General features: G+C 42.0%; 1 protein-coding gene across 2 annotated transcripts in view; it reads right to left on the bottom strand.

Annotated features, from left to right (window-relative positions):
- Positions 1-2584: 2584 nt before the first annotated feature.
- Positions 2585-26907, bottom strand: part of LOC124219473 (retinal homeobox protein Rx1) — a 33480-nt gene continuing 9157 nt past the window's right edge. The window contains exons 2-6 of one of the 2 annotated variants that reach the window (XR_006883401.2): positions 26006-26241; positions 6583-6683; positions 5582-5763; positions 5167-5358; positions 3398-3515 (exon numbers count right to left, since the gene is read on the bottom strand). Coding sequence is in view for 1 of the 2 variants with exons in the window: in XM_046627063.2 (XP_046483019.1) it covers positions 3286-3515; positions 5582-5763; positions 6583-6683; positions 26006-26241 (749 nt within the window). In the remaining variant the exon portion in view is untranslated. Of the gene's footprint in view, positions 3516-5166; positions 5359-5581; positions 5764-6582; positions 6684-26005; positions 26242-26907 lie in introns of both variants that reach the window. The other variant, XM_046627063.2, reaches the window with a different exon arrangement.

Below are 26907 nucleotides of genomic sequence, written 5' to 3'. Positions count from 1 at the left end.
ACGGATTCATATTAAAATAAAATATTTTCGCTCGAAATAAATGCAAAAGAATTTTTTACCCAGAGCGTAGAGGAAATTTTCGTACAGATTTTTCTTTTAATTTTATTTCTTCTTTTCTATCACAGGCCGAACAGCATTCCTGCGATCAGCGTTCGCGTCTAAACTGCGGGTGCGAAGGATGAGGAAATCGAGCCGGCTTTCACGAGGGGGAAACAATGGTCGATTTCGGGTGTCGATTAGGTATTCCAATCGAGGCGTCGTTCGCGGATGGGAAAAGGGGAGGGCGGCGGGGGCGTAAGAGAGTGCTAGAACTCACCCAATAAAATGGTAATTCGTGTTTGTCGAACCTAACCATGCGAGCGGAGCTGGAAATTCGGAAATTCGACACTTTAACTCCCAAGACCAATACGCGCCCATCGATGACCTCGCGGAAACCGCTGCCAAGCGCGATTTAACCTGTAATTAGTTACTTCTCGTTGCGGAATTTCATTTTCAATATTTCCACGCTCTCCTTTTTTCCCTTCTTTTCCCATAGAAAAATGAAGCTCGGAAAAAAGCATTATTTTCAGTTGCGTATATGAACCTGATGATAAATATTTCATGACGGCTTTTGAATAGGAGGTTTAATTGAACGAAAAAGAGTGAGAAAAAAAAACCTCATTGATTCAAGTTACAAACGTGCATGTATAATAGCAGACAAATTATCTCGTAGGCTTATCTATGATTGAAATTTGAATAGTTGCTTCGAGCACTTCATTTTTTTTTTTTTCTTTGATTCGTGTACCTGCAGGTTTTTCATATTAGAATCAGGGGATCGGAGGGGAAAAAGATTCGAAAGATTCGAGAGTCGTGAAATAACGGAAAGGGCCGGGTTTTTCCGTTTCACTCTGTTCTAAATTATTCGCTTCTCTCGATTTTATATAAGCGCGTCGGCCAAAATTAGGAAACCAATTTCGTAGAGAGAGAGAGAGAGAGTGAGAGAGGGAAGGAGAAAGAGAGAGAGAGAGAGTGGATTTCGCTTTCTAAAGATATGCCGAATTTTAATTAAACCGAAAGGAAACCATATAATTAGATGCCCCGACTCCACTTTATATACCTTGTGACGGTTGAAGAAATTAATTGAAGGTTGATTAAAACGACTCTTTGACATGCTAATTCGTTAACAAACTAAACGCCGCTCTCCTTATTCCCTGGAAAACTGGAGAATATAACCACGGTTCCGCCTTTCACTTTCTCTAATTTTTTTTTTTTCTAAACCCCTCTTATATCCAAATTCGTATACCGTTAATGCAAATGCCCAACCGGAAGTCGGCAGTCTTTCAGACAGTGTCAAAGTTTAATCAAAAGAGAAAAAGGAAATAAACAGAGTAACGAATGATGAAAAAGAAACGAAAAACATCTGCCTTGACGGGAAAATTTCATATTAACGTTTTTTAGTCGTATATATTTCTTTTTATTCCACGCGCAATGTTTTGCCGCGTGGCTCAAAAATTTTCTCGGACATTTGATCGCAGCGAACTATTTATATCGTGCCGACGTTACCGTTACCGGTTTAAATTGATCACGGATTTTTATCGATTGCGACATGTGACGGAGAAGAGAATTGTTGTTGCTGTTTTTTTTTTTTTTTTTTTTCACTTTCATTTTCATTATATATGTACATCGAATTTTATTTATTATTATTATTATCCCGCTTATTATCTTACGAGCATCATCGTCGTACATGCATATAATATATATATATATATTTTACGTTTTGCCTATTACATACCTCTTGCATATTTATACGCTTTATCGCTTCTGTTTGTTCCTTCATCTTTCGTTCTCCCAGTTGATCAATTTATCGAATCCTCGACTTCTCGTCACCTTCCTCGACGACCTCGCATTCATACGTATCTAGATATTACTTTATACGTAAATACGACACCAATCGCTTGGCTCACAAAAATCTTTCATACACGTGGCTTAATTTATTTCTAAATATGTAATATCTATATGCAATATATTGTATATATATGTATATATACCGATTTTTTAAACTTTACATATGTATATTTATATATGTATATGTTCATGTAGAATCGTCGCAATACTAATATTTATACACTGCATTCTCGAAGCATCGCGTAAGAGTAATTCATTTACTGCGCACTTATATGCACGTTATATGATGAAGCGAGAAAAATAGAAAAGATTAAAAAACAGAGGAAAGGAATTACCGATCCTTCCGATCGATTGATTTATCGTATGACAGATATTCAGATACTTTTTTCCCCGTGCTGTTTTTTTCTTCTTATTATTCTTATTTTTTCTTCTCTGAATTTCAGTAAATATTACCCGGTAGTCCCTCGGTATGTACAAAAAAGGTCAATTTCAATACAACATTACAGCGTCACTTACACGGACACTTTTAATCGTAGTTAATTTTCAACACTTCTCTTTTTCTTCTTTCCTTACAACGTTTTCAATCTCGCCCTAAACTCACAATGGATACCTGAATTTTTGATCGCCGGTCTTGCGGTTCAACGACGTTTCTCATCCCCCTTAAGCGTGATTGAAAATTGTCCTTTCACGGGAACGAAAAATAAATGGGTACCGATTTCGGCAATTCATTCGTTACTTTGTTTTTTTTTTCTTTTCTTTTGGAAACTGCAACCGGAAATCAATCAATCTTCTTTCTTATTTCAATAGTGTCTCGTTTGATTTCTCTTCTTCTCGATTACTCATTTACTTATTCATTTATTTATTTACTTACTTACTTATTTTGCCAGTATTATTATTATCTGCACCGACGTACGAATACCGTAACTATTACTATTATTATTATCATTTATACCGTTATCACTATATTGTTAATAATACGATTACGATGATTATTATTTATCATTACGTCTCCAGTTGACGAGTTGACTAGGATCCCCGCTTGCTATCGGTGAAGTGTAAATATCGCTTAAAAACCGCCATATACTCACGCACACGTATTGTCTGTCTCAATCAATCACAACACGCAGCATCGATATATAATTAACCATGAAAATTCAATTACACAAGGTGATCAGAGAATCAGCAAAAGTCTCGAAGGGATGTAACACCTGCATCATTGGGTCACATTTTATTTAATTTCCCCAAGAATCTTACTTTCCGATCGACTAACTCTCCTCCGTCTTCTTCTCCATCCGCTCGTCGTCATCCTCGTTAATACCGCCATTTTTCCTCCGCTTTTGGCCCGAAGGTGAGTGAAATTCATTAACGAAAATAAGAGCTTTGGGCCTTCGTCTCCACTTCTCAGACCATCTGGAGATTCTTGGAGATGTTGTCCTCGTACTCTTTGGCCCGCATCCTCAACGCTTGGATACTCGACGTCCTCTGATCGGTTCCCGTTGGACTGACCGAAAGTCCCGGCTGCTCGCCGCTTCCTCTTCCGTTTCCACCTCCTCCGACCGACGACGAAGACCCGCCATCGCTGCCTCCACCGCCTCCCAGTGACGAGAGGCCACCGTTCGGCGGTCTCATGTCTGCGACACAAGAATTACAATCGACCGTGAAAAAAATGGGATCAGAAATTACGACGCTGATATTTATCCCGTTTGTATTTTCGAGACGGTTACATCAGAGATGAGTGGGGTTTTTTTTTTTTTTTTTCCTTCAACACCTGCTTGGAAAGTTCAATTTTCAATGCGTAAATTGCCCCATTTCCGAACTGTGCGGTAAAACAATTCGTTGGCGCATGCGCACGGTTGAAATACTGTGTTTTACAAACCGGGACTTTCTTTGGCGCATGCGTACTTTCGAACAACTCGATATTACGCGTTGTGCTATTGAACCTCGGATACCTAACCTCAATTTTCTTCGTTGCTTTTCAACTCAAACTTTCCTTCACAGGTGTTGGAAGAAATAGCGTGCGTGACACGTGTGGACGGGCGATATCTGACTCGTGTGATTACAGCACTGGCATTTTTGTGACTCACGTTGCAAACTTCACACCGATCGGAAATCGCATACTTTCCGCACTCGTGGCATAACGTACTAGATTATTTATCGCAGAGCGGATGCTCAATGTTTCATGTTCGAAATTCCGTGACCTTATCCCCGTTTTTCCGAGAGAAATTACGCGCTTCCTCCGAATCTTTTGATTCGACGTATTGTTATCTGGTCCTTGCGCGATTAAGCTGGCATAATTTGTGTTTCTCGCCACTATGCGTGTGAAATGATTTTTACTTTTTGACGTTCAGTTTTTGGCATATTTATTTTCTTTCTTGTTATAGATTGGTATTTTTAAATTAAAAAATTTCCTGTCATAAACGTGCTTACGTAAATTTACGAAAGTATTATACGAAAGGAAATGCACAGTGATGGTTTCAGCCTTGATGATTTTTGTTTTGGAATTGCTTATACGAAATATCTTGAAAGCTCGTTGCAGAGAGAATGAAAGAATGCAAGATATAATCGGAGAAGAAGAGAGGATTAATTCGAAATTACTGTAACATTTCTTTGTTTTCTTTTTAATTTGTATTTTGGATCATTTTATGTAACCTCCGTAGGAATTTTTATCAGTCCTTTTGATGTATAAACTAGTATAAAGAAAGAGAATGCAGTCCGTTACTATATACATATTTAGCGACAGTAAAAATTCTGAAACTCAGAGAGCCACGTGAGATATTATAATGTACAATACATTTACAGTACAAACGTGAAATTTCAACGAAATTCGTCGGTTCTTGGTCGATTCTGACCGAATGTAACGCGCTGTCGAATTTTGGGGTCTGCACTAAATGGGGCGTGAAATCAAGTTACAACGAAGAGTCGAGAAACGTCAATGCAATTCGCACGCCCTTGTTTTTGGCGCAAGAAATTTTAATTCTGAGCAGCAATGGGTAGAAAAAAGATCTATTCTAAAATACAATCACATTAGAAAATTTACTAGCTAGAAACAAAAATTTGATGAATTGAAATAAGTTCCAATCGAATCGAATAAAGTTTTCTCTCTCTCACGAGATGTGAATTATTCAATACGTTAATATTGAAATAAATTTATCTTGTTTGAAAACAAAACCGGAAGAATTTTCTACCGAACGTAGTTCCGAACGATTTTAATGAAAAATACGTTTATTATAAGCGTCAGGTCGTCGCGTCGTGGTCGGCATGATTTTTCACCATAATGCTTACGTCGGATTGTTCGTCCGGGATTTTTTCTAAATGTTTAATTGTTGACATTCTGTGTTGGTCTCGTCGTCTAGGTCGATCTCTCACGTGGCTCCCAGGCCTCCATTTAACGTCCGCCGCTGTCCTGTAACTCGGCGGCCAACAAGGAGTTGTACTGACAGGCGCGCAAGCTAAGCTCACTCATCGAGGATAGACCTATAAAAATATTCAACATTCGCACTTTGGACGCCGGTTTGCAACCCCTCGACATGTAAAACTTGTTTTCTTTGTTTTTGTTTTTTTTTTTTTTTAGAAACTTACAGTGATTCACCCGTATTTTTGTCTCTTTTTCGTACGGAGAGAGGATTTTTTCAGGGTTGCACAAAAACGTGTATTGCGCTTAAAAACGACACGACAGTATAAATTTTTTTTTATATACCTCGGAATGTGTTTAGTATGCTGCCCGTTTCCGGGGGTGACGGCAGGCGTCTGGGGGATGTTAAATAGCTGGAGTAACCGGCGTGAGGCGCCGCCAGGAAGCCGGGAAGCGCCGGTAAGATACACGGGGAATTTGGTAGCCACGGATCACCCGGAAGGCCGAGTCCGGAACCGGCGACGTTTCTGGAACAAGAGAAGAAAAATAAAATAAACTACGCGCAAGTTTTCTCAATCTAATAACCCTCGAGCACTCCGAGGAAAACGTTTATTTACTTTTTAAAAAGCGTCGATTACAATTGTAAACGCATCTTGTGGGGATTTATTTTTTTCTCGAGCAATGCGCGACGATTCGAGTATTCTTTTTTTCGTTACATCGAAATAACAGCGAATTGTAATATAAATTACCCTGTAATTCGGTATATTTATAAATTTAAAGTAAAGTGAAGTATTTTGAGCTTGTTGAATAACTGCGATGAGAAATTTAATTCATTTTTTGAACTCTTTGATTTCGGGAAATAGAAATAATCTACGTTGTTAAATATTTCGAGTCGTTTGGCAGCGATTTATGGTCACTGTGAATATATCGAGACAACATTTTTCCGTAATTCGCGTGATTTAAAAAACTTCATTTGAAACGATGAAAAATTACATTGAGTCACTGCAGAAAGGCCACGAAAAATTTTTGTATCGACAATTTGATTTTCAGTTCAATATATTCTCCCGATTAGAAATTTGTCAATTTTTTCGAACAGGAAAACTCTCAAATTAATTAAATTATTAAGAATCATATTATAATTACGGACTTAAATGAGCAAACCAATCGAATTATTATACGAGAGAGTTGCAAAAGATAAAAATTCAGACGCAAACAACGCGATCCAAAATGTTTTTAAAATATTTAAGAAAATTCATTAAATCTGCCGAAGTTTGCGCTGAATGTGATTTTGATATTGTTACGAGCAGAATTTAATTTATATACATTTAGAACGAGTTTGTACGTACCTCATGGTGGCAGCGGCGTGATGATATTCAGTGAGGCCGAGTCTAGCGGCTTCCATTTTCTCCTGCCGTCGCCATTTGGCTCGACGATTTTGAAACCAGACCTGAAACAAGAGCAAAAGAAGGGTGACGCATTAGACAATTATCTAGGTATAATGCAAGCGGGCAGGCTAAAAGAGAAAAGTATTGTTCATACGAGTGTGCAATTTTTATAGGTAACCTAACCTGAGCTGACCTAACCTAACCCAACCGGTACCTGTAAGTGTTTAGTCATCGTTCGCAAAACTGTGTAATACCTTTCCAACTTGGCTTACAAAATATCGTTACATCTCAAAAACAATTGATCTGGTTGTAACGAAACATAACCTAATACCTGGCCATACGTTGTATCTACCCACAGAAAAAAAATGAGAATCAAAATCGGTTCAGTAGTTTTCAAGTTATAAGCGAATAATTTTGACCATGCTCGCAGCCTGAAGCAAACTTTCACCGAGAAGATGAAATTCCCTAGAATCGGCCGGTTGACAAGTGACGGTCAACCATAAACTCTGGCGTATTGAGAACGGCCGAGTCACGGCGCAGCAGCGATCCACAATTGGTCACTCTGCCTGTCATGTTGGCAACATTTTTACGAAGTTGGCTGCACGTATAAACTAGACGGCTGTAAAAATATATATATATATATATATTATTGTACATACTGCAGCATATTACGGTACGCACGCTGGAATCGCCAGTCATATACTGCGCAAGTCATAATACGCAGCGCGCTGTTTGTTCGAGATATGGTGGATAAACAAGATTACGGGGAAGAGCGGCAAAAAGTCCTGCAGCGAAAGTATGAAAATAAGCGGGAAGAAAAAGCGTAGACATACCTTGCTGTGTACGCGTGTACAACGCACGGATGTTACGTGTATACAACACGTGTATGTACAAGTACATACAATTATTTACACCTGGAGTGTAAAAATGTATACGCGATATGCACCGAAATCAATGGCCGGCGGAAAAACGACTCGGTAAATAACCAGCGAGGGAAGTGATAGCAAACAATATTTAGAGTTGACGAAACAAAACACAAAAATGAATATAAAAAATGAAAAAAAAAAAAAGTAAATAACAATACGTAAAACGCTGAAAAGATTGTGCAATGCGTAACAGCTGCAGGGGTTTATGTTCCTCCGTATTTCGTATTGTCGAATTATGGGAACACGTATATGTATAATGTACAGGTGCTGACCAACTATAACTTTCCTCTTAGGTTAATTGTATTTGCCTTCGCTGGATGTGCAGTTCACGTTGTATACATACGTAACAATCAGCTGTTTGCTTTACTCTTTTTACCCAATTTTCCTACATCGAGCTTCCGTTCGACAGAAAACAATTTGCACAATTGCAAACGCGATATATGTATACAACGTAAGTGAAGTGAACAGCGAAAAAAACAATCTTCACCGCATTTGAGCGCTATTACGTATTTATTCTTATTCCGAGTTTAGAAAAGTGGCCGGCATTTTTGAAGCGGGTGTTACGGTTGTTTTTGGAAGAATGTAAATAATGCCATATATGCAGATTCGTAAGGTTGGGAACTTCGAAAATGGTTTTGCGACACTCAATGCCTAAGTCTCAAATCGTATTTCACTAGTCTCGTACATCATATGCTCTTTATTACAGTGTTTGGACATTAAAAAAAAGGGTCAAAAGTTGTAAAGAATTTTTTGAGCAAAAGGAATTAGAAGCTCAATCTTCACGACACACGCTTCGCTTCATATCGCTAGAAAATAGTAAAAAATCTGTAGCAGATTTGTTCAATTTTATTTTAATTTTGATTATTTATTGTTCAATTTTATCTGTAGGTATTTCATTTAAAATTAATAAAAAGCATAGATGATCGTCTAACCAACCCCTAACTAAACCGCGAGCAGATATTACAGCGAAAATTTTCAACTGTAAGCGAATATCTTCATTCATTGGTCGAGCTCAACGAGCATGAATAATATCCTTCACGGAGCAATTAACGCACTTAATTTACACTTGTAAAAACGCGAAGATAATTTCTTAGCCGCCATTATACAGGCGCGTCCGTTTCCCCGCTGAAGATCTAATCATCGACAACGAGTGTCTAATTGGCGGTTTGAACAACCAAGTTTTTGGCTCCGTTGGTTCGCTGGGCGAAACGCTGTTTCGGGATCGCGGAGAAGACGGGGCAGAAAAAGTTCCATTAGCGAGCAAGGCGTCCCTCCCAAAGCCAATTTGTTGCAGGTAAGAATAGAATAGATTAAGAGGGAGATGCGCCATATCGGCATATGAGTATATAAGCGGTTGTGTAACAGTTGGTCTAATACGGTAGCTAACTCGACGTGTCGGTTAAGTATGCGCATATTATATAACTTAAGAGACTCCATTGCAATTTCATCCCGGTAACGATATTTTTTGTGCCCCTTCCCCCCATTTATTTTATACACACGCTGACGGTCTTATCTGACTTTTCTTAAAAAACGATCTGAACACACTGCAGGAATTTCTACTCCCTTATACGGCCCACTTTGCACTGGGGCTTATAATTATCGTCATTATCGCGTCACACATATTTTTCGAACCCTAGCTCCTGCAGGTTTCCCCTCTGTTATTTTCTCCTCGCTCGTTCCATTATTCGAGAATTTTTATGGGCGGGGATTCTAATACTTTGATTCATCCGTTGAAATTTTTTTGAGATTAAAATATCGATATTTACAATCCCCTCCGAAAACAAGCAAAAAATGAATAGATTCGAATGCGGAATTGGGCATAGATAAGACGTGGCAATTTTTTCATGTGACTGATAATTTTGCATAAATTATGAAAACCAATTCGATTGGTTGCAATTTACTTTTTGCTGTACAGACAAACGTTTTTCTTCTCAACGGATGAAATAGATTGTTCTTGAATTTTTGACGTTACAACAGCAGGAAAACTTTTGCTTGAAACATCGTTATTGCCTCAAGTTTTTACAATCCAACGGCTCTGTGTATTTCAAACGGTGTAAAACTTGCGAGGATTTCGAGTGATTTCAGGCCATTTTAAAACATCGCGAATATCACATGAAATCAGATAGAATCTATAAAAGCGATCGTTGAAATCATGATGCAAATTTGGAATGGAATTACTTACAATTTCGATATGGAAGGAAAAAAAAAAAAAAAATAACAATGACAAGTCAAGAGTAAAGGAACGGGGCTTAAAAATTCCTGATTACAAGAAGCATCCATTACCGATTCAAAACCTAAAACAAGCCCGATGATACACGGAGGGAAATTTTTACTCATTTTTACTTTTCATTTCTCAACTATTTTCATTTTTTGAAAATTATGAAAAATGGGCACAGTTCTGATTTTTTTTAAATGTAACCAAAAAATTTGTGTTACTATCCTCTTTCATTATGTTCATTCGTAGGACACTTTATCGCAATAAGTCGATGTTCCAAGGCTTTATTTGACTGAAAAAGTTTAGTAAACCAAACAAATAGATTCGTGAAAAATTGATGAAAAATATATCATTGACAGCTGACAATAGCACTGAATATATATACATGTATTTACTAAATTACCTTTACTAAATTTTTCTTCTAATTTTACAAATATTCAAACAGTTATCACAACGCAAACAATTTTACTATAAAATTCCTCGGTACCTATAAAAAATGAAATGTGTTCTCAGTTCGATATAACCTTCCCAATTTTCGAAATTTAACGTTATTTTTTCATCGATCTATAAAAAGCTGTCACGAGAGAGATTTTCACCCACATCGAACGAGGGAGCAACGGAGATGCCGTACAGTAAAGCGTAACAAGTATACGTATATAGCACGCAGCGAAGGCGTAGGAGAAAAGAGAGCGATATAGGGAAAGAAAGAGAAAGAAAATTGTAAATTGAATTTGAGGGGTGAGGCGCGGGGTGCGGAACGAAAGTGCGGAAAGTGGCTGTGGGGGTGAGACGTCTGGGCGGGGCTGTCAGGCTCCCCTAGAATAGCCCTTAAGAAAGCCACGCGAAGGGCCGTCCGATCGAGAGGGCGAGAGGAGGAAGCCTTTCTCTCTCTCTCTCTCTCTCTCTCTCTCCCCCCCCTTCTAACGCCTCGCGCCTTTCTTATTCGACTCAAGAGCGAGTAACAAGCTCGATGGGGTGAGACCTAAGGTAAGTGGCAACGCTTGCAGCCTTCGTGTATAAGGGCACAAGGGCGGCAAGGAGCAACCGTCGGTTGTTGTCGACCCTGCGGAAGGGGAGGCGGCCATCTTTACTTCTTTATTGTAGGATGGCTGGTGCCACGTCCACGATGCCTCCTCCTCCTCCTCCTCCTCCTCATTCTCATCCGCCTCCTTCTTTTCCGCTTCCTCATCGTCGACTTTCTCCTTTTAGTTTCACTCTTCCAGAACCACATCTCATCTCTCTTGGGCCAAAAGAAAAACGATCCGGACATTCGCGGAGACAAGTTTATCGCGCGTGTTCAATCGGTCAATTTCTTCAACCTCAAGGGCTGCGATCGTACCAACCATTTTTTTTTTTTTTTTTTGCTCAACTCCAAGGAACACCCTAATTTCATAATAAGACTTGCGGATTTTGGTCAAAGATATTCAAATTGGCCAATTTCGCTGCCGGGAACCATGTGAATTAGCGTATCTTGAAAAGAATGAAAATCTAACGGTAGAAACAATGGGAAACATTGGTGAAAAAAAAAAAAAAGTGGGCACCGTAAGACGAAGCGTACGATCGTAACAATGTCTAAGAGTCGTAGGACAGTCGTAGATCACTATCTCTATAAGTTCGTTGCTTATAAATAATTCAAAAGTTATTCCCGCAACGTTGAGTACGAGATACAGAGACATGCGTCTGATGATAACATAATGCACTAAGATTAAAACACCGTGGTTTAAATTATTCTACGCGGAGGTGTGAATTAGACGTTTGAAAGACTCCTTCAAGAGTGCTTTACGAAACGATTTCTCAACTTTGACGCGGGCGAATGTAAGCGCGTATGAATCAAAGTTTACTTTCAAAAGTTATTTTTCGTCGGACGATCAAGGGGTGGATTTAAAAGGCAACGAGTACGATTAACGAGGTTTAACCGTGAGTGCTTAACGCAATGCTAGCAGCAAGAACTCAAACCCGTGAGTCTCGATGATAGCGACAATGACGCGACGATGCTGGTCGTCGGTGTTTGGATTGAGAGGCTGCAGGGTGCGGAGAAGGGAAAAGGTAATTGAATTCCCTTCGAAGCTAAGGAATTCTTAGAGGCTCATCATCAGGACGATATTTCGTTGCGATGAGAAGCAATTTTCTTCCGAGCTGCGCGGCTGCCGTTGGAGAACCTACGGAGGAGTCACCCCGCCGATGAAAAGGATCAGGAAGGCACGCGGGGAGGGAAAAGAAAAGGAGAAGAAGAAGAAGAAGAAGAAGAAGAAGAAGAAGAAGAAGAACACCGAAGCAAGATGGCCCGTTAAATGATGAGAAAATAAGCGAATTTTCATCCCCCGTGATGGCGGGAGGGAGGGAGGGAGGGAGGGCGGAGGAAAGACGCCCTGCCCTCTTAGTCGCTACGTGTATTTCAGGAAATATAAAGAAAACGAATGACACGGCTAACGCGGCTTAACCCAATTTCTTCCTTAAACTCATTAGGATATACCTACCAGCCAGCCTGATGTACATGTATACCTGTACATATCTTATACAGCATCCAGAAACTCGGTCCAATTCTCTCTCTGTACATACATAAACATATATACACACACACACATATATATATATATAGTATATATAGTATATATATATATATATATATATACTGGGATATAATTACCGTTCGCGAAACGTGATCGCAGAGAAGCGACTCGGTAATTCTCTTGCGCAGACGGGATGCTTTGGATATCTAACACACCGGAACACCATCACGTCAAAGATCGCAAGTTTCAAAATTTTATTCGCACGATGAGAGGGACAAGATTTTTCACTAAAATTCAGAACCCGAGTACCGTAAATTTTAAGAGACAAGCTTTGCTTCGTACAACACTTTAGCAAGGATTCATCGGACGAAATCTAGAGAAAACTCTTTGTCTCGCACCAGCGAACTGATCAAGCAGCTGCTTACAACTCGTCTGATTTATGCCACAGGGTTGATGCGGTGCCGCAAGGTGTAAAAAATTTACAAAATATTTGTCACATTGAACGTTGAAAAATTGTCGAATCATAAATTATTGCCGTGTCGATCTGGTTTCGAAGTGGTCGAAAAAAGAAAATCTGTCACATGGTCATCATTGAATGGCGTACAAATAGGTACATAAGGCGAGCTGAAAGAACGCACAGAGCGAAGCTGTTGGAAGGACGACTTGAACGTGACCCGGTATATAAAAGTGTAAATGCATTGTCGTTAGGGACACAAAAGAGAGAGAGAGAGAGATATATATATATATATATATGTATATATAGGAAACACTGTCACAGTAAAGGAGAGAGTAAAGGAAACACTGTGAAATACGCGTGCACAATGCTATCGCGTCAGAAATCAGTTTCGTTGCATTTTCTGATTATTACGGTAGACCGATCGCATTGTCGAAAAACCTTACCTTCAAGGTGGTTCATCCGTAGCAAAACGCGCACGAGGATTACCGCCGGTAAATGGCACGTTTATACACCGTAATGCAACACACGTTCGCATTCTACGCGTATATTTCATTGTACGTACATGCGTATTACCGACGCCGTCCAGAGTGCGGCATAATATCCAGCATACCGAGCGATCGCATGCCAGGGTGCCTCCATTGTCACCCTTACCAACCCTCAGGGGCATTAAAAGATTTCCTTCATTGTACGACGTATCGTTCGCGTTTTCTTCTTCGCGCCCGCAAAAGAGTTGAGAAAGTGTGAAACGGACTACTTTCAACACCGGACGCTAAGAGCTGCAACCTACAAGCGCGCATCTCTCGAGATTGTGGAAGGAAAAAGTGTTTTTTTTTCTGTTTTTGACACTGCGGTAGATTTTTCAAAAGAATTCTTTCTTACTTTGATTTTCTTTTTTTTTTTTTTTTGATTTGTGAAAAAAGTAAGGTTTTTCGGCAAAATAACCTTTACGCGGGTGAGAAGAAAAAAAAAAAAAAAAAAAAACAGCAACAACAATAACCGGTTTATCCACCGCCGCTGACGGATAGGAGTCGAGTGTTTTCTTAGTAGCGTGTATTACAAGTCGATTACTGCAGGCAGCGGGAGTTTGGTTAATGGGGGGAGGGGGTTGTTTCGAAATAAGCCTAGATTCAGGGCATCGAGGAGGGGTCGTCCGTGTTTGCAGGGCCCGCGGGGTAAAACCCGGCCGGGTCTATTATTCACCGTGCTTTTTATACGCCCCGTCAAACCGTCGGGCAAATTCAATCCACGACAGAGCTTCTCACCGTAGAAAATAATAACACCGAGCAACGAGCGACGTTCGACGCCCCCCCGGACGTACGAATATCCATCTCCCACTTCTGCCGCTTTCGAAAAGCGAGATTTGAGAACCACTGAAGGGCCGACTCTCCTCCAATAAAGCCGCCCCTGTCATTGCTCGTAATCACCCTTAAACACTCTGACGCCCTACGGTCTCACCCTCTCAACTTTCCCCCTGCCGTACGTAAGCACTATATATATATTATATATATATATATCCCATTCGCTCGTCGTAGCGTGCCGTAAACCACCTCGAACCCCCTTCAACACAGACTTGTACGCTGCTTGATTTGGGGCCCGTGCATCCCCTAACGGTACACCAAACTCGCGATACAATACTAATGTGCTACAAACAACTCCGGCGACACGTCACTCTGCAACGTCCTTCCGATAGCTTCAATACTGATATGCCCGTTTTATCACACGATGGTTCCGCACTGCAGGACTTGTCCGAACAAAGCGTTCAATGTTTTCGGATCTGCTCTTCTGCATCGGTTGCGAATCGAAACGGTACAATTGGTCAACAAGACCGGGCAGTGTCGTTTGTCCTTTGATCCATGTCCAGGCTGAGTTTCGCAATGGTTACACCCGTTCTTTAAAGTTCACTTTGCACGGTTCACGACGTATGACTTGTCCTTGTTGTAATGCTCGTTTGGTTTTAGAGACTGGGGTCAGTAATCAACGACTGCAGAGTACTTTACGATGATGAGTTTCGAAAGGAAAATGAATGGCCAAGGTGCGGTGCACGATCCCGAATGAAAGTACGATTTGATCATTCTCGTAGATCGGGGTTCGTACGTTTTTTTGGAATCTGAAACCCCCCGACTTTTTCAGGTATTTCATCAACCTTTCAAGGTATATGAATTTTTTTTAACACATTAACGCTAATACCTTTAATATTACCCGGTAACTAACTGTCTTACTACCTGACTGTCAATTTAAAAACGACAGCCTGCGATTTTCCGTAAGAAAAAAAAAAAAAACGAAAGATGATCTGGTACCGAGTAATACACATATAAAGTACGAAGTGGTGCGACGAAACAAAGTTTTGACTGCAATCTTTTTTTTATTTACTTGAGATCTTCGAGTCTTACTTTCGAAATTTTCCGACTTTTCCCCGAGCGTACGAACCCTGTAGATTCATGCCTATATACTCGGTAATGAAAAGTACGAAAGTAGAGAGACCCAAGTTACGGTGGATAATGGCAAGACGGGTATACTCGTCTAGATGATCGAATATCTCCAGTAAAATCGAATCTGTATATCCCCTCTTCAGACAGGTCATCAGGTAAGCTGGAACAATGCGTTCCCATTACAGAAGGGATCCGGCCTTCACGCTGAGCCGGAATTACGCGTGGCTGTTGCACTGATTGGAGGCGGTAGTTGGCCAAGATGTCAAGTGCAGAAGTTGGCGTAACGCGTAGGGCTAAACGTCGCGTAGCGTCGCGGCGGCTTTCGTCGTCCCCCGAGATCCGAGATATATCCTTCAGAACCGAACTATTAATTTGTTTCCCAGGACGTTGGGTTCCCGGAGCGGGAGCCGGAGCCAAAGGCCGCGTGCCTACGGGGCGAAATGGAGGGGCGGGTGTGGCGTCCCGAGGAGAAATGCCTCCGGGCGTCGCGACGTCGATGGTTCCAGGGTCCCATGTATCTGCTCGGAACGGGGGCAGCCCGGACCGCTACAGGGTGTCTCGTCGAGTTAATAATCATGAAAAGTCGCGCTGTTTGCCGAGGGCGTCCCTCCCTTTGTGTGCCGTCGCGTGCTGCTGACACTAATATGAGTCCACTGAGCTTTATTACGAGTTATTAGCCGGCTCTCTGTCTCTCTCCGTCTCCCTTTTCTTATATTGCAGGCACTCGGTTCAGAACCATCTCCTCGTTCTCATAATAGGTGAAAAAGAAAAAGGAGAATCCATTTCTTGCAACGATTTGATAAACAATTTATACCCCGTATTATACAGCGCGAGGACATATTGCATATATATACGTGGTTATATATTTGTGTGGGGTTTAGAAATCAGCCGAACGTTTACAAGCATCCTGCAGCTAGCACGACCTCGTCTCGACAAAGCAGGCGGTATTATTATTTTAATGAACATTTCTTTTTGTTTTTTTTTTTTTCTCGGTCGTACGGGAACAATGCCGCTTAGCACTGTCAAAATACCTACCGAGGCCATACGGCTAATTTGCCAAATTAAATGCCATTAATTTATACCCTGTGAGGTACGCGGGCCACAATAATCCCGTCGCATCGGGGACCGGCTATTGTTTTGATCCTAGCATAGTTCGCGTGATTCTCTACGGTGACCTCGTCACCCCCACAAAACCACCGGCACAAATGTACCTAGACCATAACCGCCACGTGGTCCACCTCCCTTGAAATCTCTTCTAAAAAATTCGATATCAAAGATTCGTCAGTTTCACCGTTCGAAAATGCGAACCGAGGGTGAAATTTTTTTTTATCACAAATAATACCGAAGCTCCCTTTAACCTGAAATCCAGAAATATTACGCAGTTTAGATTGGACCTTGAGGATACTGTGAAAAAGACTCGTAACGATTGGAAAAATTACAGGAGAATTGAGATGGTCGAGTACGAATGTAGAATCAGAATCTCGCGTTCTCTTCGTCGTTGTCCCCTCCTGATCGTCTTACACGAGCCGGGGTCGACAAAGTAGGTACCTCTTATTCCCGGCGGAGTTTAGCGTTACTAATCCGCTCGGCTCTTCTCTTCTTCTCATCCCCGATGCTGTGTATGGGTAGTTTTTGGGGGATCACAATACCCACTCGAGACTTCAAACTTTGAAACGGATATATTTTCCTTTGCCGGCGCGCCCCCTTTGAAAGAGATCTCTGGCCTCTGCCCAAGTTGAGTTGAGTTGAGTTGAGTTCAGTTCGGTTCATTTGAGTTGCATTTTGCATCTCTGTATATAGGAAACCCGGCGTGCAGCTCGGATCACGGGCGGCAGCGGCTGGTAACACGATATTAGGACGTGTCAGGGGCTAAAAGAGACCTTGCGATCACCGACTGCTGCCGCCGACAAGAAGACCGAGCGGTTTGTATATCTCTGCCGGAGAGGAACTGAATACGTTTGTACCTGAACACCGACAATGGCCATCCGTAATTTGATTATAAGGACCGCCAGCTAATTGTCAATTACATCAAGGATTATACCACTGTACTTGGTTTTGATAAACCGCCGACAAAGCGCCGTTTGAATTTAGAATATTATACTCTGAGTTAGGTTCGTCGTTACGGCCATGTGCCCGTCTCTCATACAAATATATTTCACCAATCGCTCCGGCGTTATATGATCTTTTGTCGAGAAATATTTATTCATCGTGAGAAATTAGCAATACCGCTGAGAACGTTCGGTCGATCCAAATAATCCTTCAAGACCTTCAAAACTCCTCGAAAACATACAAAGAACCACGAACCGAACAGCAGGTTACGAAGAGGTTAAAATCCACCAAAAGTTTTTACCCGACAAACGCTTCTTGCCAATTTACAGGCAAGTTGTTTCGTCTCGTCGTAAGTCAAGCTGAAAAATATTTTCAAACTTTCAACCTGTCAATGATGAAAGACAGGCGTTTCTACAAACGGTCAGTGACGTTTCCCGCGACTGCAATATCCTCGACAATATCATTTCATCGAAACATGGTGAAACGCGAGCGCGGTGATAATTTATTTATTAACGAAGAACCCAGGCGATGGTTCATTTGCTTTCGGGGTGGTTGGAGGGTCCGAGGTATCCACGCCACGGTGGTTAACAGCTAATCCGGCAAATGAAGTGTTTTTGTGTTTGAGCACAACACTTTGGTCTGAATGAGGCTTCGAGTGGTGGTGGTGAGCCGGAGCCTGCCTGGAGCAGCGTACGTCAGGGTTCGGGAAAAGGGTTGCCGACGACATGATTGATGCTCGAAGGGAGGGAGAGTGGCTGGCCGGCCGGGGCGGCGAACCGCGAGGTTCCTTAAACAGCCCATTCCGAACGAGGAGAGAACCTAGCGGCAACCGGATAACCCGAGACAACCTCTAAACGGGGTAACTAATTGAGCCACAGACAGCTTACCGCCCGGTGAGGCGCTGCCAGCCGGACGATGGACAGCTAATTTTCAACCGATTCTACATCCACGCATACACCCATCAATTTTTCTCTCCATTTATATTCCCCAAAACACCCCTTACGAGTACCGGCTATTTCAATTACTTCATCAGGATCAGGAACGTGGTCGGAGACGAATGGTGTCAGGTCTGTAGTAGTCGAACGGACGATTCTCCAATACCTATCATTTTTCATTCATCAATCTCGATACAGGTACACCGGCCGAAAATAATTCAAACGAGGTTTCAACACGTCGATGTGCAACTGGAGCGTGTCAAGCTTCTGATGCAACGTGAAAACCATACCGGAATATCACTTATTAATCGTGCAAAGACAGGCACCAAATGGTCACAAGCACTTGACATCTCGGCGACAAAAGGAGTTCATGCAACTGTGATAAACGACTTCAACCCGACAGCTGTTCGGCATTGATTGATTCGATCAATTTTCAGTGCCACATACCATGGAATAGATTCTCCCTAGCAAGAACATCCTTCGTTTTAACGATGAGATGGAATTTTGCTTTAACCAGGTACCAGCGATCTGCACTTTGTTATCGCTACTCTCATCGGGAGTTTCGTACGTTATGATGATACATGAGGACGTGAAAATGTGTGAACATTAAAAGAAATGGCAAAGCGTGTCCTAGGTTGCCACAAAGTCTCAAGTGGACCTTGTGCAGGTACTTTGAATAATGAGGGTGGAAATTGTAATATGAAAACTATTTCCCGGCTTGCACAGGAATTTCGCGGATGCTCAGCGCGAAGTGCGGAGCATAAGCTTCAGATCTTGAGGGCAGAGACGGTTGGTATGGTTGAGTGAAAGAGCGGGGATACAGGTGCGGGGAGTCCCACGGTCTTTGCTATTTCTCACCCTAGCCGCCCTCGGTTCTCGCGGCTCGCAAAGCCATTATCTTATTTTCCGGGTGAAAACATCACGCCCAGGAGAAAAACGATCCGACGTTTCTGCAGCTCCGAGTTGTCGGCGCGTCGCCATTTCCCCAATGAGAGAGCGAAAGAGCGAGTGAGAAGGATGGCTGGGTGACGGAAAAAGAGGGAAATAATCGGCCCGGGGATCACGGAAACCCAACCGGCAATAATGGTAATAGGGATCCCGACTCGACGTCTTCTGCGGTCCTTATACATCCGTTCACGATCCGGAAAATTCCATCTCAATCCAGCCTTTTCTCATCCTACACTTACTACTGCTCAGCGCTAGTGTGAGCTGCCAGTTCCATGACACGTCGTTGTTCGAAGGTGTCTCTCAAGTGCGAGGTTCACCGATGGTGGATGAAACCGAACGGCACCTTCACCGAAAACTAACCGTGACTGGAAATGCGTCATTTCGATACTCTTCCACAGCTGTAGACAGTGAGTGTTCATTCGTGTAAATAAAGATATGCTTGCCACATGTCCCAACGTGACGTACGTTAACCGAACCCAGACCCAACTATTTCCAGGCATTCGATTATGTCCCGGGATTAATTTGATTTATGTTTGGTGACGCCCGATGGCTGTTGGACCCACTGCAAAAGTTCTCACCGGCGTCTTCCTCCACTACGATCCCCACGTCGAGCAATATTTTACTATTACGTATAGCCCAAGCAGCCCACGCACAAACGCATTAATACCTACTCCCTGGGCCTATCCAGACACGAAGGAATGCATACGTGACTTGAGTTATTACTCGTATTCGCTGCTCAGGGGGTTGGAAAAAAAAAAAACAACGACAACAAGAGGCGTGTATGATGCGACAATTGTACAGGGTGATTGTGTATATTATACCATTTGCGAAAAGCTGCTGCAAATCGTATGTAAGACATCTCAATATTTTGATTGTTTAGCGAAAATCCCCTTTTGTCAGACAAGCATGCGGTTCTTCTTGACAATGTGCGCACCATCCGGTTTTTTTTTTTTTTATTAAACAATATCTTCAAATTCGAATCAATTACCAATTAGTTTCCCATTAGTGTTATACATGGAAAGCAACACGAGTACTCAAAGTCGATAACAATCATTTCCTGTCATCTTAAAACGAGTCAGAGGTGTGGATGACTCAGATCAGACGAACAACGCAATTGAAAATATTCCATCATTAAAATCCATACTTACTAAAACACTCCATGCATTTTTTTTTTTTTTACATCGACACGACGCGATTCGATTTCTGAATGGTTTGATCGTACAGATAGGAACGAGACAATCTAAAACGGCTTTCGGATAATCTACTTTGAAACCGTCGTTGAAAATAGGCATTTCTTGGAATCGAGTGACACCGTTGCCACGTGAAACCCGCGCGTTTCGATTCGTCAAAGTCAAGTTACACGAGCGCCTTTAAAGTGGTCATATATTCGTTGCACCATCGCATCGTAACAACCCTTGGAGGGAACTGACAGTGCGTGTCTGGGAGGTCGTTCGGCCCGTCTCTCACCTGCACACCAAGGCAACGTTACCGCGTATCGAAGTGGTAGGTGTATGCAAGTGCATGCACAACATTGTACGTGCGGCGGTTGTTCCGTGCGGAAAACGGTCGTCAGGCGGGCAATAATGATCGCGATTTGACTGGAATAAAAGCAAATTAAACGGTATAACAAACGGCTCAGTGTCTCGGCTCCAGCGGACAGAAGCAATCGGCTCTGATGCACATCCGAACCGTTGTACAAGGGGTTAGTTAAGTTTAGGCGATGGACGAACGTGTGCGCGTTTCGGGTTGCCACGACGACCTCGGGGTAAACAATATCAACAATATATGAAGGGTGCCCTTCGTTCAAGCTTCTCAGCAACGGCGCTGCGGCGGTGAGCTGCTGTTTAGGGTAATTTCTATGATACCGTAATACGATCGTAGAGATTTCGGCTAGTTTGAAAAATCTTCGACAATTATTTAAGAACTAGGTTGCGCAATCGCGTTTTATACAATATTACGTACCAAACGAGCGTTCGTTAAGCTTCTCGAACGATTTTTCTCGTACAATCGTGAAAATATCACAATAATAATAATAACAATAACGTAATAGCTAATTCGATTAGGAGTAACGCGATGACTTTCCGAGCGAATACGTATCGGAAGTTTTTCGAATCACTTATTTTACCACACCCCGAAGGTATGCTGCACCGATTTCTATTGATGCGGGTAATAATAATTTCGCGTCACTAATGAAAACAGCCCACTGGACATCAGAGGCACCGTAGCACGGCTATCCGTATGCATGCAGGTATAATCAAATTGGAGTCTTTTGCAATTTTAGTCAATTGGCAATTGCAGGACGAGCCGCGTTCTGGAATCGACTTCCGGCAGCTAGGGTGCCGTGCTGCGCGGTGTTTCCATCGTGGCCAATCTATCTGCATCGAAATTAGTCGACTCACCGCGAAAAATCAATCAAAACCTCGTTTTTAGATTTCCAATTCGTTAGTTTTTTCCTAGTTTCTTTCATTTCTTTTTTTTTTCGTTCTGTTTTTTCATTCTCTCATTTGACGTATTTCCATTTGCTCAGCAGCCCCCGATCGCCACGGTCAATTCAATCTACACCCCTATTGTATACAGGTAGGTATGTGATACGTATGAGTGTACGTATAAGCTATTATACCCGCTTCGACGATCCTCTAACATCGAAAACTATTCCCAATATATATATACATATATCGGCAGAGGAGAAGAGAATGAGGCGGGAAAGAGAAATTCAAAAGCGATAGAATTTTTAATCGATGTGCCGAATCAGAAAAGGGAACAGAAAATACGGTTCAGCGATTTCATCATCTGCAGCAAACGTCGAACAAACAAAAACAGATTGTTTGTGCTTAGAACGGAAAAAATTCAACTAGATTCTCGAGGCTGTGGAATTTCTTTTACTCAAAATTAATTTTTTCCAACGCATACTTAGAAAGTAAGGTTTTTGAAGCCTGTCCGAGCGTGCGTAAAGTGCTCCATTTTTGAGCAATGCGGTAAAACGAGGCTGGCGCATGCGCTTTGCTGAAATTCTCAATTTTACACACCCGGGCTTTCTTGGCGCAGCTGCACTTTCTAATAACTTTATTTTATCCACGGACTTCACGCACTGTCAGTGACGGCATTGGGCTCAGTTCAGCCCGAAGTTTGCGCGTCTAGATCAGGTTTCACGAAACCGGGCCTATGTCTCTGGTCCTCTTAATTGCCCTTGATCTACTTCTTTTGAATTATCATATTACATTCGTCAGCTTCTCAAATTAAAGTATGGTTCACGTGTAATGGAAAAAATAGCGTGTGTCACACGTGTTCGCGTATGAACGACATCTGACTCGTACTCGTTGGGAATTGCCCATTTTCCGCACTTGTAACGCAATACACTATTTTTCAACATCTTTTTTCTTACCAACAGTAGCTTATGCGTTTATTTTTCGATATTGTAATCTACAGTAGATATACAATGCATATTATAGACATTATTAGAAATCAATAAAAATCAATCAAATTAAAAGTCTTTTGAAAAATGTTGCTCCACCATCCAACAAATACCGAAATATTCATTCGAATCGGTTCGAACTGGAAAAACAGTTGGCAATTAGTTACTTTATAGGTATAAATGACTTGAATTCGATAAAAGTAAATATGCTCAGAGTTAACTTTCGTCGATTTAGGAATAGAAAAGGAGTACAAAAAAAAAAAAAAACAGTGAATCGAGTTTTTTTCAGCTTCGTTCCCCCGTTACCGTATTTCTTTTTCATTGGTTCGAATCGCGCGAGTTACAGCTGGGTACAATATCGCGTGAGTACGGGTAATATGGGGAAACTTGGCTCGTAATATAATAGATCGTGGCAAGGGTTGCTTTCACCCTTGTAAAACAGAAAGGAAATGGCACTTAGTTTTATTTCAGAGTTAAATTACCATTATTGGCTTGTTACGCATTGATCGCCGTGAAAGCGAGCCTCGTTAATATACGCTTTTTACCTATAAGTAAACGTTATTGCGCCCGTCTCAATTCACGCCGCGACAAATTTCCCAAAATTCCGTACTCAATTTCCGAACTGCGGTAACGCGAGAACAAGAAAAAAAATTTTTAAAAACTCGCTCGCGATATAACTTCTTTGCTATTCCTAAAACGCGATACAATTTTTCTGTAAAACAACCGTACAGGGGGATCGAGCAAGAGACAATTTAGGGCAGTAAAAGATACGAGAAAAAAAAAACACAGCACGAGGGACTAAAAGAGGGGTAAAAAAAAGTTTTTCTAACAAACTAATCGAGTCGGTTTAGCAATTAAAAATTTTCAATTGCGTTTAAAAACAGATGCACAAGTTAGAGAATGTATGTGTACAAGTATATCGTGATATGTAAATTTTTTGTTTTTGGTCTCATTCGTTCCTCTAGGCCGCAGCTTACTCTAACACTGAACAACAGTTTTACAATTATTGTCATTCCTGCCTCGCTCTTCTTTTTTCCACCCACATAATCTACCGCCGGTAGCTAACTAACAATAAGCCAGCGGTAAGCCTATTACCGCAGACGTAGGAGAAGAGCAATTTGTCGAAAGACAGACAGGCGTGCGTTATTATATCTATACGCATAATACACGTACACGTACCGCAGACGTATTTTGATCTCATTATTTTTAATTGACTGCTCGACTGAGCCGCGGCGGCGCCGCGATATTGAGAATATTGGATTTGTTAGGGGTTTACACGGGTTAAAACCCGGCGTACATACCTGATACATAATATGTGTATACGTGCAAAGCGGCAAAGGTGCAGATTCTGGCGACTGTGTTGCGGCCTCTCCGCGCCGCGTTCGGTTGGCTAATCGATGCCTTGTAGCACGCGACTGCTGCTTGCTTGCTTGCTTTTATCGTTGTCACGCACATAATTAATTTAATTTAGTTTAATACGTCGCCCCCGTTGCGCCCGCCCGTTGATCCCAACCCTGATTGCCAGCACGGAAACACCGGCATCGCGTCGGCTTTGCTTACATGCACCTAGTCCGAACCGTCCAACACATCCGCACTGTGTCTCGCGAGTTAGAAACCGAACGTGTTGAAATTTTTCGAAATAGAAATATCCGCTTCGGTTTCATCCCCGTAATACTGTGAAAGTGTTGGGGGTTAAAGGTATTTCACAAAAGTTTGACTTTCGAACATCGTCAAGTTATTCGAATTAACGTTAGAACGCCCATCGCTGATATATAAAAATTGAAATAACGTCAATGATCAGGCAGCCGAGACTCGAACTTACAATTAGATGGAAACTGATAACCAAAAATGAATCAACGTTTCTAACGATCAAAGTTGTATAACTCCGAAAAATTATCGAAACCAAACCGAAATTACCCAAAGGATTGTGATAAACTAGAAGGTGAAGGATCAAAAGAATCCGTTCCGAGATATTTCTTGCTAATTTTCACCATCACAATGCACTCGAGAATATCAATTTTGCATCAACTTGTCATCATACGTCAGAAAAACAATGTCACTAACTTCGGCACAACACCGATTTTACGTCACAGAATTTCGCACAGCCGATTTTATATTCCTCGACCGGTCCGTTCCACGGTTGGTTTCGTACTGGTTTAACGAGTCTTACAACTTACTAAAGCTTCTCGAATACGAGCGGAGAAGAAAAAAATATCAACAAGGGCTCCGTCTACGATATTACGAGTAACTGATTCGATACTGAATGTTACAGACACAGTGTCCACATTCGAATGAATGTGCGTCTGTAGAATCGTGCAATCAATACTGGTTTCCATTGCTCGTTTCATTCGATGAAATGAACGTATCGCCAATTCATTCTTGCTTTGGTTTTCACGTAGATAAGCAACGTGGTTGCATTAATGAACGAACAACTTTGTTTGTAGGTTTTATGTTTACATAGACGCATTGTTCTATTTGAGACACTTGAAGAATACCAGATTTGGAAACGTTTTCATCGATATCACGATAAACTATTTGAAGATAAGCAAATGCGAGTGAAGAGAATTGAATCCGAGATGGATATTGTAGAAAATAAAATTAGTTACGTGATAGATGAACGTGCATCTTATGTGTGCATACGCAACTTCTAAAATAGATTTTGATGTATTACAAACCAACGCGTGTGAGGTCGCAATTCACGTATCGTAAGTTGAAAAAATAAAAAAAAATAAAAAAAAATATTACTAAACTACACACGTGTATTTTCATCCGTGGGGAATGAACCACAGTGCGGAGTATCGGTACTTCTCTCTGTGTTATGCGGTGGAATAAATCAATGGTAAATCCTTACGTGTCACGCACCCACCGAAAAACGGTGCTTAACGTAATAGCTTAGTTTGACATTTACCTATCTCGTTTTCCTCTCTCTCCCTCGCTCTCTCTCTCGCTCTCTTTCTCTCTCTCCGAGTCCCAAACGCATTGCTCACAATCACGCAGCTCGACGTACTATTCCAACAGTCAGCTGATCTCTTGACGAAAGAATAAAGCACAGACCGACCGATTATCGTGAACCGAGTCGCGATGGTCTGTGCGACTGGACTCTGATGTCTGGCCTAAAAAGCGCATAGTTCGGTCACAGGGTCCAATTATACTTGATACGATCCTGCTCCACGGTACTTGTCCAACTTTAAAAACGAGAACGAATAATTCGTTCCCCTGAAATTGCTTTCGTGACTTGAAACGAAACCGGATATACTTATGTATGATATAAAAACAGCGAACGGTGTCTACACGCGAAAAAAATATTTCCATTCCAATTCTGCCGCACATAATTCCAAATGCCGGCGATGGTTCCGTAAAGCTTAGAGGTACTCCGGACTGCGAGACCACCGAAGTTGGTGGACATGGATTCGGTGATCGCGATTTGCACAACTCGATTCCTGACGACGATAAACGGTTCAGGTAGGAATGGCGAGAGTGGTTGTAAAGGAAAGACCGCTTACCTGGACCCGGACCTCTGGCAGATTGACCTTCATCGCCAGGTCCTCCCTCGAGTAGACGTCCGGGTAGTGGGACTTCTCAAAAGCTCTTTCCAGCTCGTGTAGCTGGTAGGTTGTGAAGGTAGTTCTGTTGCGACGGTGCTTCTTCTTACCACTGCTTCCGGTTAGGTCGTCAGATCCGCATCCGGTTCCCAATTCCTCATCGCTTCCGCCCCCCGTCGAGTTGCAACTGTTCTCTCCTGAAAATAAAACGAGGACCAAGTGAAGTCAAAGCTTAGGTCAGACTTTGGTCTTGAACTGATCGTCGTCAAGTTAAAGTCAGGATTTGTGATACAATCATGACGGATAAAATCAAAGCGGAAGAAGCTGTTTCCAAGAACAGCGATTTAAGGTCTTTCGGTTAGTTCCCGACTCTTCGGGTCCGGGAGAACAAAGTCCTCTTATCGTACTGCGCTGGAACTCGACCGTGGAAACGAAGGCCAATCGGATTCTGACTTTCGCCGATAAAACGATGAAAATAAGAAGCAGGCAACCGGAGGTCGGCGAGTTTGAATCGGGATCCGATCCCACGACGTCGGATTGGTCCGATGTGTAAGATGCTGTTCGCCAGCTTATTAGCCCTGTAATTAATGTTCTCGGGGCGGGCTTTATACTGCATTACATCCACTTGTGGTGGAGATAATAGGGTTGCTTACGGGCGACTGTATCCAGCCGAGGTTGGCGCGTCTACGGACTAAATGGGTGGAGTGTGGTTGCTGAGCCCGGTTACACGGACGTGGAAGCGCGGATCTTCGTGCGCAGGATCTAGCCGTACCAACAGTATACGTATAGACAGGCTTGTTAATCAACGGCCTAATAACCTCGGCTCACGTTCTGATTGACGTGTCACTATGCGACTTAATTAC

This window comes from Neodiprion pinetum, chromosome 5, assembly GCF_021155775.2.
Source record: "Neodiprion pinetum isolate iyNeoPine1 chromosome 5, iyNeoPine1.2, whole genome shotgun sequence".
Classification (NCBI taxonomy): domain Eukaryota; kingdom Metazoa; phylum Arthropoda; class Insecta; order Hymenoptera; family Diprionidae; genus Neodiprion; species Neodiprion pinetum.
This window is presented reverse-complemented; position numbering and strand designations above follow the sequence as displayed.